At 43.1% G+C, this 12,604-nt stretch overlaps 1 protein-coding gene across 9 annotated transcripts in view; it reads right to left on the reverse strand.

The window, feature by feature from the left end:
• Window positions 1-12,604, reverse strand: part of NRCAM (neuronal cell adhesion molecule) — a 315,520-nt gene that overhangs the window by 46,170 nt on the left and 256,746 nt on the right. For all 9 annotated transcript variants that reach the window (XM_047753047.1, XM_047753040.1, XM_047753041.1 and 6 more), the window contains 4 exons: window positions 4,506-4,649; window positions 2,863-2,974; window positions 2,504-2,670; window positions 1,967-2,114 (listed from right to left, as the gene is read on the reverse strand). In XM_047753047.1, coding sequence (XP_047609003.1) covers window positions 1,967-2,114; window positions 2,504-2,670; window positions 2,863-2,974; window positions 4,506-4,649 — 571 coding nt within the window. The remainder of the gene's footprint in view (window positions 1-1,966; window positions 2,115-2,503; window positions 2,671-2,862; window positions 2,975-4,505; window positions 4,650-12,604) is intronic.

Raw genomic sequence — 12,604 nt, forward strand, 5'->3', positions numbered from 1 at the left:
TTGTTATTTATTTATACTGAAGTGCAGGTGATTTACCTTTCAGGTGTATAGCAAAGTGATTCAGAGTTATAGATGTGTGTGTACACACACACACACACACACACACACACACCTATGTATTAATACACAGTCCTTCAGATTCTTTCACATTATACATTATTACAAGACTTTAAGTAGAGTTCCCTGTGCTATACAGTAGGGCCCTGTTGTTTATCTATTTTATATATGGTGGTGTGCACCTGTTAATCCCAAATTCTCAATTTATCTCTCCCCTCCTTTTTTCTTTGATAAACATAAGTTTGTTTTCTACATCTGTGAGTCTATGTGTTTTGTTGATCAGTTCATTTGTATCATTTTTTTAGATTCCACATATAAATGATATTATATAATGTTTGTCTCCCTTTCTGACTTACTTAGTATGATCATCTGTAGGTCCATCCATGTTGCTGCAAATGACATCATTGCACTCTTTTTTATGGCCAAAGAATTTGTTATTTACTGCAGAAATTTTGGTATCATTTTGCCATATGCATCAACTCTCACAGGAGAAAGTAAATGCAAACAATACTAATCAGTTCTACCATTAGAAACAGGAAGCTTGAGATCAGCATTCACCATGAAGTGTTTTCTAGTGTTTACTTTCAAGTATGACGATTTACTTAGTAGGCCAAAAATCCATGTAAATAGGATTCATACATGGTTTTAAAGAGGCTTCATAAATCGTTCACGATCTCCAAAGGGGATTTTCAAGTTAAGGCTTTTTTTTTTTTTTTCGGTCATGCCCATGGCATGTGGAAGTTCCCAGGCCAGGGATCGAACCCACATCACAGCAGTGACAATGCTGGATCCTTAACTCACTGTGCCACAAGGGAACTCCCCTAAGTTAAAGCTTTAGCTGACTTAACTCTGTGGTCATTTCTTCCGATTTCCTTCTCATCTTTATCAATTCAGATTCCACAGATAAAACTGACCAGTTGAAGCGTAGAGTTGGTTGGAAACTCTGGGCACAAAAAAGTCACATCGCTCTTTTACGGACCATTAGCAAGCAACAGGGCTCCATTTAGTCACTGTTGAAAGGAACCACAGAAACCACTTCCACTAGCATAAACTTTCCTTCCAGTCGGAGCAATGCTCATGGCCCCTCTAGAACAGCTAAAATTTCAATGTTCGACTCTGTGAACCCCATCAAACTGAGGGCCTCACCTGGAAAGCAGGCATACCCTTCATCCATTCTAAGCTAAAGGAATGCAGCGTGCTCAGGCTCTTCCAAATTCTTTACCTTTTTTCCCTCCCTTCAGGCTTTAGGTAAAATGAAAAGAAAAAGACCTCATCCAAATAAAAACAAGCGTCCTTTAAGACACAAGGATTCCAGCGCACTCTAATGCTTAAAGAGATCCTATTTCAGAATACTTGTAGAATGGTCATGAAAACATCAGTTTAGACTTCACTGTGCAAGGTAGAAAACAACGGATGTTTTCCAAGGCCTGAAAGGTTTTTCGAATCCTAATCACACAGGAGACCAATACACAAAAGATAGACAAACCTTCTCAGGGTCTTATTCCCATAACTTGATACCTTTTCAGGTCTGAAGGGATCAAGTTATAGCATGAAGAGAAAACACATATCTACATTAGAGAGAGAGCAGACTTCAAAAACTTTAAAAATAGAACTATTAGAGTTCCTGCTGTGGTGTTTTGGGATTGGCAGTGCCTCTGCAGTGCCAGGACGCAAGTTCGATTCCCAGCCCGGCACAGTGGGTTAAAGGATCTAGCATTGCCAGAGCGCTATCATAGTTTGCAATGGCAGCTCAAATCTAATCCCTGGCCTGGGAACTCCATATACTATGGGGTGGCCTAAATACATACATATATACATACATAACTATAAGTTACAATAAATACATCTTTAGCTTAAGAGCAGCTTAAAGAGAGAAGGAAGAGAAAGGGAAGAAATTGTTTTCAAATACCTTCCATCACTGGGCAGCTCACTGTGGTCCTTCAGCCACGTGACAGTGAGGATTAAGGTATGGTCATGTTTCACTTTGCATTCAAAGGACACCGTGCTCCCTCTTTGCACAACTGCATATTCGGGCTGTTTAATGATCCTTGTTGGATCTGAAATGGAAAGTTACTGTTATCCACAGCCAAGGCTGGAAAATTTGACTCACAGACATGGAGAACAGACCTGTGGCTGGCAAGCGGGAGGTGGATGAGGGGGAGAGGGATGGAGTGAGAGTTTGGGATTAGCGGATGCCAACTACTAGACAGAGAATGGTCCTACTGTATAGCACAGGGATCTATATTCAATATCCTATGATCGACTATAATAGAAAAGAATCTGAAAAAGAATGAATATATGTTTAACTGAATCACTCTGTGGTACAGCAGAAATTAATACAACTTTGTAAATCAGCTGTCCATCAATAAAATAAATGTCTTAAAAAGCTGGAGAACTTGCTCAGAGTCCTAGCATAGTTAAAAAATGTTTGTCACCCCTGCCTCACCTTTGATTTCTAAGTGAACCTCATTCTTCGCCATTCCTAACTTATTCCTGGCAACACATGTGTAAGTTCCCGTACTGTCCTTCTGGGCCACAGGAATTTCCAAAGTTCCATTTTCATGTAAAATATAAATATCTTCACGAAGTGCACTCCCTTTAGCGCCTTTAAACCTTCATTGCAGAAATGATCACAATGAGGGAAAAAAAAAATCACAATTTGAAGTCAGACATAAAATGCCATGTTCAAGGCAAACATACCATGATCTGCATTACAGCATCAAGTTCACGGACATCTGGAATCTGCCCAGGCATGTTGCATGTTTGAAAATGCAAACATGAAACACAGATAGGGCCATTACTTACCACTCAATGCTCGGTAGAGGAGACCCAAAGAAGGCACAGTCTAGGAAGGCAGGCCTGTCTGCGATGACCTGATACAGTGTGTTTGCAGATGTAAGGATTCGTGGAGGCTCGGCTACAAACATTTTGAAAAAATAAAGTAAATATTAAAATGAAACAAACATGTAGGCGCACCGTCATTTTATTGCATTTTAAGGCCCCTGGAGTTCCTGGTAAGGCACAACCAACATATCTCTGCCCTCATGTTCTCGGTCAGGTATGACCTTACTGGTCCCTCAAGATTCCAGATGGGAAAATTCAAGGTTTCTCCTTCTGCCTCACATCCTGCATCTTATGCAGGCACAGGCTGTCATAACTGATTGATTTATCTGTATCTCCTACTCCACTGTGAGTTCTTTACAGGTAGGAATGGGACTTTTTTACTGTTTGCTCCCCATAAACCAGCCATGTATCTGGCCAGATAAAAAATAATGGCCACATGCAGTTTGGGGGGGATGACTGATCCACCTGTTAGAACCTCGGGGGAGGGGGCGGGGGGATGGGAGGGGAGCAGATACACACTACCTGGCAGAGAAAAGCAGAATGCTGCTGATGCCTCAAAACAGAAGCCGAATCAAAACCGCTCCCGGTACCTGTACCGGCATCTTAGAGGCTCAGCTCTTCGGGAGATTTACTGACCTTCATTTCAAGTATGAAGGAACTTTTTTTTTTTTTTTTGTCTTTTCTAGGGCCGCACCCACGGCATATGGAGGTTCCCAGGCTAGGGGTCTAATCAGAGCTGTAGCCACCGGCCTATGCCAGAGCCACAGCAATGCGGGATCCAAGCCGGGTCTGTGACCTACACCACAGCTCATGGCAATGCCGGATCCTTAACCCACTGAGCAAGGCCAGGGATTGAACCCTAAACCTCATGGTTCCTAGTCGGATTCGCTAACCACTGAGCCACGATGGGAACTCCGAAGCATGAAGGAACAATACCACCTATTGGTTGGCTTCCTGACCGTAATTTTGTTTGAAAGACAGTCTACTACACTGAAAGAGTTCAAATATAATTCTCTGGCATCGTGAAAACAATTCTCACATAAATTTTTAACAAATCTGGCATTTTAGCAGTTTTGTACAATATGAGAAATGCAATGTTCACAGAAACGAGCCATTTGAGAATATTGATGTCATGGTTTTCTAACCATATTATCACAAATTGATAAATGAATGTACCTCTGCAACTTAGGTCAAGGCCAAACATTACACCTGATTAATTTTCAAAAATCAGAATCATGAAACTGTCATTCAATTAATCAGTTTCTAAGGCTGGAAGAATAAGGAAATTATGAAGAGTAACTTCCTTTTGAGGGAGTTTGACAGTCTGTTAGTGTGACATCTGCGAATGGAATAGCCTGACTGTTTGATTATTTCTACCATGAAGAATTTGCCATTATAAACATCGTGTTAGGAAAGGACATTAAGAACAGACTGTGATTTTCTTTAGGACAAGGTATCTTAGCCATCTTCTTACAGAAGATGCCTTACAGATCCAAGTCCCGCACCACCATTTAGGAGACACTAATGTGTTTCTGCTGAATAAGTGGAAAACAACAGTGGTCATTCATTTAAGCTGCCATGTCTTTAATAAAGAGGGTGCTTACCCAGCACGTTTACAAATGCGTTTGCCAGTAAATATCCATATTCGTTAGAGGCATTGCACTGATACACGGAACTTGACCTCTCCTGAACGTTTGAAAAAATAATGGTGTCACCGTCTATTTTTCTGCTGGGGTCATCCGGGGCAACTGTTTGGGAGGAAAAATAAAAAGTATATATTCATTCTTCTTTGCTCAAAAGATGTAAAATTGGAGGTCTATGTTATAGTAAGTAAAAGACTGATCTAGGCACAGGCATTAAGAAAGAGAAGACCAACCCAGGCAGACACCATAATTCTCCTTGCTCAGAATTTAGTTCTCACTCATCAGCATGGGTATATGCTGGAGAGCCATTTCGTTTTAAATGGAGTGACTCTTTTCCATATTACTTTGAGAGATGCAGGGGGAGAAAAAAAAGCCCAAGTTAGCTGTAAATGGCAACACAAATTCAGGAAATTATTACCTTGCTCACAAAGAAATTACAGGTATTTATGAGGAGGCGAGCTGATTATCAAGAGGAGGGAACAAAAGCTAGTCCAAATTATAGAAACCCTCTAGCTCATCCAAACCTGTGTCTCTTAAGAGCCTCTTATTAAAATAAACAAATAAATATGTCAATAAATAGAGGGCTAGTAGTCAAATGAGAAAATATGTACATTCCTATTGTGGAAATTCCCGAGGCAAAAGTAGAAATCAACTGTGTAAAATTTCTCTTAAAGGTAGTAGTTATAGCTAAATCTCTTAAGGATCTAAAAGAATGTTAAGACCAGGACTGATCCTCAGTCAAGTGGAATGGAACGTGTTGGGTAATATAATACGTGAGAATTCAGTCCAGGCCCTGCCAACCCTTTGGAAGTGCTACGTTCCTGGACATACATTCCCTTCCGTGAACGCTAAACCTTGGGCTGTGACCTTCCATGGCTTTAAAAGTACACTAAAAAAGGGTGATAGGTGGCTCCACATACTGATCAAAATCAAATCTAATCAAGAGCACCCAGATATTTGATATACCATGATAAACCACGCAGGAAAAAAGTATGAAAATGAAGGTAAATACATGTATCACTCAATCACTTTGCTGTGCAGCAGAAATTAACACATTGTACATCAACTATGCCTCAATAAAATAAATTTTGTTTTTTAATTTTTTATTACTCAATTGAATTGATCACATCTGTAGTTGTATAATGATCATAACAATCCAATTTCACAGGATTTCCAATAAAATAAATTTTAATAAATAAATAATGCCCCCCTCTTAAACTGCCCTTGCAACATGAACCATATAAGTAGGCTTTACTCTTTTTTTCCTCCTCCTTTTTTTTTTTAGAGCCATATGGAAGTTCCCAGGCTAGGGGCTGAATCAGAGCTGCAGAGGCCAGCCTACACCACAGCCACAGCAACGCAGGAGATCTGAGCCACATCTGTGGCCTACACAGCAGCCTGTGGCAATTCCAGATCCTTAACCCACTAAGCGAGACCAGGGACTGAACCTGTATCCTCATGGATACTAGTCAGGTTCTTAATCTGCTGAGACACAAAGGGAGCTCTGACCTTTACTTTCTTCTTTTTTTTTGGACACAGCATGCAGTGGCTTGATGTGGGATCTGAGTTCCCAGACCAAGGATTGAACCCAGGCCACAGCCCGTGAGAGTGCTGAATCCTTACCACTAGACCACCAGGGAACTCCCGCCTTTAATTTCATCCTAAATGTATATTTCTTCTTAGATGACAGGAAAAGGATGGGCCTCTAAGACATATTTATCACTGCATTTAAAGTCTTTTATCCCTTAAATTTTTTTTCAAGTATTTGGTTCGCCTGTGGTTTATTAATGAGTGTAAATAATACAAACGAGTCAAACTATCATATGTTTCAGCACCCATATCCCAAGTGCTGTGCCCACTCTGCAATCCTTCCGATTGATGCTGTACAAGAGATTCCAAACTTAAGTGCCTTAAAACCACACAAATTGACCATCACAAAGTTCTATACATAGCTGTTGTCTGACACTCTGATGACAATCAACAGCTAACAGAGGAAACCTTCTTGGATCCTCCAGTTAGTTCTAGTAGTGACAGGATGTGCCAGGATGCTCTGAGTGGGCGCCTTGGCTCACATCCACTGTTGACACAGTGACTCTAATGACTTCAAAATAGCCTTAGGGAACATGTGCTTCCAACCAGAAGAAAAGTACAAATTCTGATTCCTTCGGCAGAACATAGATGTCCTCACTAAGTGGCAGCAGAGGACCTATGCATCGCACTGGCTGAGGAAGTGGACCAGAGCTGTGGGAGGACGTGGGGACCCTGAGAATGCATGTGGCATCCCTCAAGGCTGCCCTCGTTCCTTGTCCCAGATCCCAAGTCTAGGCTCGCCAGGGCATTTCTTACTCACACATTCAGCAATGTCCCTCGGCTGCCTCAGCAAGACATGCTGGGACACAGCAGCATTTCCGGAGTCTCTTTCTCTGTTAAGTGCCCTTAGTGCTTTTGGACCCAGCAGTTGGGCAGTCAGTGTTGGGCCTCCTCAGGGGACTGTCAGTGCCTACCCCGTGTCCACTCTGAATGCGCCTCTCTGGCCCTGCCAGGCAGTGGAGGGCTGGAAGTGCCATGCCCAGGCATCTTAGATAGTGACGAGGTCCAGCTAGAGCTCTGGGCCGAATCTCTCTGGATGGGTGGCAGACGGTGTGAGAAAAACCTCCTCAAATTCCTGGAATACCTTGAGCTCTTAAAAGCTACACCATCATGTGTTATTTTATGGGCACAGAGTGCCAGTTTGACAGGATAAGGAAGTTCTGGAGGTATATTTCATAATAATGCAAATGCAGGAGTTTCCTGATGGCTCAGTGGGTTAAGGACCTGGCATTGCCACTGCTGTGGCTGGGGTCACTACCATGGTAGAATTTCAATGCCTGGCCCGGGAACTTCTGCATGCCACTGGCATGGCCAAAAAAACTTAGTGTGAACGTACGGGAACACGACTGAACTATAGGCTTAAACGTGGTTAAGACGGTAAATTTTATGTTACGTGTTTTTAAACCACAATAAAAAGCTACTTCACCATGAATGTGGAAGACCAGCCCAACTAACAAAGCCAGCAGGACCATCTTTCCCCCGTGGGGACTCAGCCAGCGCAACACACGTGACCTAACAGAGCTTTTATGTAGCCCTTGGTTGAACTTTTTGTTTTTGCTATCAACTCTTTTCAATACTATTCTTTACCTGAAAGGCATCTAAGTGTATCTGCCTAATTTTTACTACATGGGCAGCCTTCAAACATTTATTTTGGGCGAGGTACTGAGGAATTAAATAAACCCCATAGGGAAGATTAATGAGTAAATTAGCAGATATTTCTCCATGGGGGTTGGCTCTACATTTTCCTGAAGCACTTACTTAAAGAAACACAAACCAAGCCAGGAATTGTCACAGTGACAGATGGAAGCTCCGCCGGCACTGGACAGAGAGGAAACTTGCTAGTGTGGAGATCTGCAAAGCTTTGGACTCTCTGTGCCGGCTACTGGGTGGAAGCACCTCTCCAGCATCCAAACCCAAATTCCCCAAAGGAATATTCATTAATTCTGGGCATAACCAATTGCATTTGTCATTCATGTACACCGGGGAAAGAATTATTTATTTATTTATTGGAAAGAAATTTAAGAGCATAGAATCAGCCCCCACAACTGAAAGTCCCAAAGGTAAGGTTCAGAACGGGGATGACCATCTTCCATCAATACGTCCTTTTATTTTACCTCTCCTGACGCGGCTGACCCAAGCCACAAACACTTCTTCTAACATTTAGGAAATGAGACTAATAACAATGAGGGCCACCTTATATGTGACAAGGACTGTCACATTTTAAAATATTTTTGTGTCTATTGCATAGTTGTATTTTCAAAAGAGTTTTGTCAAAGAGATTCCCCGTAGACAGTCGTATTTGCAACTTGGAGATGAGAAGCTAGAGACTTCATGGTTTGTTTAATGCAGGATTACTGCTCAGACTTTTCTGAGTTAGTCTCCTTTATCATCATCTAATTAAATGTGAACATCTGAGCATAATGTAGAACATATCTGGGTGAAGATATGAATTTTCTTTTTTTTTAAATTAAAAAAAAAAATTTTTTTTGTCTTTTTGCCTTTTCTAGGGCCGCTCCCACAGCATATGGAGGTTCCCAGGCCAGGGATTGAATCGGAGCTGTAGCCGCCGGCCTACGCCAGAGCCACAGCAACGCGGGATCCGAGCCTCGTCTGCAACCTACACCACAGCTCACGGCAACGCCGGATCCTTAACCCACTGAGCGAGGGCAGGGGTTGAACCCGCAACCTCATGGTTCCTAGTCGGATTTGTTAACCACTGAGCCACGACGGGAACTCCAGAGATGAATTTTCTTCATCTATTTATTCTATTCCCACAAAGGGATGTCCCTTCCTTTGGAGACAAGGAAAAAGAAAGATGCCTTGGTGGAATCTTGGGAGGATTCTGGACCACACGTCCATTTCCCTGGCAGCTTATTATGTGTTACTGGCTTTCAGACTCTCCCTCCAATGTCAGCAAAATATAAAATTGTTACAGGAGGAGGACTGCTGCCCATTCTTATCCCCTTCATTCCATCGTCCCTGTCCCTTCTCATTTTTTAACATAAAAACAGTGTGATCTTACACAGGCTCCATGTGGAAGAATCTGAGCGTTCCACCCCAAGTCACAGGTGGTTGATGAAGGATCCACATGTGTTAGGCTCTCTGCTGCCTCTTGGGACAGGGACCAGAATCTCAGTGTCCACAGCCTTGCCCTTGGACGTTTTCTTTCTGGTCCTGAGTTCTACTGTCACACCCTCCCAGACCCTGCAGGTCACACAATAAAAATCAAAGCTCTTTCTTAGCGCCACCTCTCTGCAGTTGTATTCTTTTACCTGACTTCTGCAGATGGTTTCAAAAATATTTTAGGTGGTTTCAGGCAACTGGCAAATTCCATACTTAATATAGTCTTTTTTTTTTTTTTCCAAGGAAAGTTTAAAGTATCCTGGCCATTCCTGGGGTGGTTGGGTGTCAGAGCTTTGGAAGACATTAAGCTTAGAGCCTGGACTCTTTGTTTTTGTTTGTTTGTTGTTTGTCTTTTTAGGGCTGCACCTGCCCTATGAAAACTCCCAGGCTATGGGTTGAATCAGAGCAGCCGCTGGCCTATATCATAGCCACAGCAGTGTGGGATCTGAGCCAAAACTGTGAACTACACCAAAGCTCACAGCAACGCCAGATCCTTAACCCTCTGAGTGATCGAACCCACATCCTCATGGACTAGTCGGGTACTTAACCCACTGAGCTACAATGGGAACTCTGAGTCCAGACCCTTTCTGAATGAATTCTTTTGGTTTGTAAAACATTAGGTTCCGGGCTTGAAATGCATAGACACAAATCAATAACACTCTATTTTGCCAATGAAACCCAAGCCTGACTCCTCCCTCTCCTTGTATAGGACTTAAGTGCAATTGGGAGCCAGAGCCTGCAGAGGTGGGGGCGGGGGTGAGAGTGGCAATATCCTTAGGTGATTGTCCTGGAGTCAGGACTGGGGAGGCTGAGTATGTGGGACTGTGGTCCCCTGGTAATATCTCTGTTGGGTGGTAGCTGGAGGGGAGGCTGCACAGTGATCCTGCAGAAGCACAGCCGTTTTCTGCCCCTGCCCCTTAGCAACTGGTCCAGCCACAGTTTCTGAAGTCTCTTAGGTATGAGCAAGGCAGCTTGCGCTCCCAGCTTACTTCTGGGGTCTGCTTTAGCCCCTTGGAAGGCTAGGAATCCTCACCAGGCCAATCCTGTGCCTCTCTACACTGTAGCAGATTCTGCTCCCTCTCGTCTACCCCTGCCTCTCTGCCATCCCTCCTCTGTGCCCTGTCATCGTTGAAAGCATCCGTGGGCTGCAAACTCAGCCAACTGCAGCCAATAATCAAGCCCCAGTCTCTTGGGTCCAGAATGGTCCTCAAACCTCAAAGGCAGTTCTGTTTAGAGGCCTCTGAATTCACAGGTTAACCATCAAGGAGGGTGGCCATGGGGAGAGGCATGAGGCTCCTGGAACTTCTATCGATGTTCAGAGTTTTCTTTGGCATTTACTCTTTATCTTGGATCTGAGGAGGTCAACCCAAGGCGGGGGCATGTAGGGTTCACTGTGACTCAGTTGTTTAAGAATTAGTGTATACAAATGAACACATCTTTGGAACAGAAATAGACTCACAGACATAGACAACAGACTTGTGGTTGCCAAGGGGGAGGATAGTGGGGGTGGGGTGGGGTTTGGGATGAGCAGATGCCAACTATGACATGGAAAGTGGGTAAACAACGAGGTCCTACTGTAATAGCACAGGGAGCTATATTCACTATCCTACGATAAACTATAAAGGAAAAGAATATGAAAAAGAATATGCATAACTGAATCGCTTTGCTCTACACCAGAAATTAACACAACATGGTAAATCAACTTTACTTCAGTAAAATAACCTTTAAAAAAAAAAAAAAAGTTTAGTGGCTAGCCAAGAGGCTACTCAGCAAAAGCTGCAGATGGCCCAGCTGCTGAAGGTGGGGGCGGAGAGTAGCAGTGCTCCTGCTGGGCCATCGTGCAGAGAGCAAGGACAGTCCCCACCAGGTGCCTCGAGCCCATCACCTTTCAGTTCTGAGATTGCAAACAGTAATCCATGCACTTGGCCTCCTGACGTGGAAGAAGATGCCTTCCAGGGAGGCTTCTCATCACCTCCGCATAAACATACAGCACCAGCTCCCAGCGCTGTGTAGCGGTCTGGTGGCCAGGGCCCCCGGCTTTGTGGCCAGGCCATATAATGTTCTTCTTCTTGCTCATCCACCAGAGTGACCGCTGAGAGGCACACCAGAGGCTGAGGGACCCCGTAGGCACCGTAAAACTCTGACCCTGGCTCTGCTCAGCCTCCTGTTTTCCTTCCAGAATGGACTTAACAGACACTTTGGGAATGGAAGAAATGAACTGATTTGGAACCTGATTTGAGCGATTTTGTTCTGTTTTCCACTCTGGACCCAATCAGATGACCTGGGGTTACAGCAGACAGGTTCCTCTTGTCTCCAAGGACTGTTATCTTTCACCCTGCTCCCCAACAAACAGGCCTTTCAAAGTGGATCCTCCCTCAAAATATTTCATTTAAAGGGGAGTGTCTAGGAGTTCCCATTGTGGTTCAGGGCAAAAGAAACTGACTAGCATCCATGAGGATGTGGGTTCAAACCCTGGCCAGGGATCCGGAGTTACTGTGAACTGGGTGTAGGTCGCAGACATAGCCTGGGAACCTCCATATGCCTTGAGTGGGGCCCTAAAAATCAAAAAAAAAAAAAAGGGGAGGGTGGGGAATGTCTATGCCACATACTCTATTGGAGGACATGCAAACTGATATACCTTTCTTAGAGTGTCATTTTCAAAATGCACTAAAATTTAAAATGTTCATAGATTTTATCCAAGGGATAATTCAAGTGTTTAAGTATATAAAAACATTACAATTATGACTGTCACAGATTGTGTAACAATACAAAATTTTAAATACCCCCCAAAGCCATGAAAGTACAGCACACTGTCAAAAGAGAAATATAGATGTACATTGAAAAAAAAATCACCCCAATTACCTAGTATATAGAGAAAATAAACTAATCTAATAAACAAAAAAGGGAGTGTCTATGAGTGCAGTTTCAAAGCATCTTTTTTAAATTTAAGTCTAGGTGACCTACAATATTATATTAGTTTCAGGTGGACAACATGATATTCAATACTTTATAGATTATATTCCATGTAAAATTATAAAATAATATCTATATTCCCTGTGATGGACATTACATTCTTGAATCTTATTTTACTAGACGTTCAAAGCCCTTAATACAGCTGAAGCGACAGGGTTCCCTGACAGACACCACCTGTGCCCGGTTTGGAAGGTTTACAAACTGAGCGAATCAGGAGGAAAGATGAGTTTCCTTATTTTATCTCTGCTCATCTGTGTGCCCTGACTCACCTGCATCTCACTTTTCCCTGCTTATGACTGCATTTTGGCTGCCGAGCTTGAGGGTGTTTATCTTTCCAACATTCCCTGGTTCCTTGGCTTTCCTGCTGAGGGACT

Source organism: Phacochoerus africanus, chromosome 11 (assembly GCF_016906955.1).
Source record: "Phacochoerus africanus isolate WHEZ1 chromosome 11, ROS_Pafr_v1, whole genome shotgun sequence".
In the NCBI taxonomy this organism is placed as follows: domain Eukaryota; kingdom Metazoa; phylum Chordata; class Mammalia; order Artiodactyla; family Suidae; genus Phacochoerus; species Phacochoerus africanus.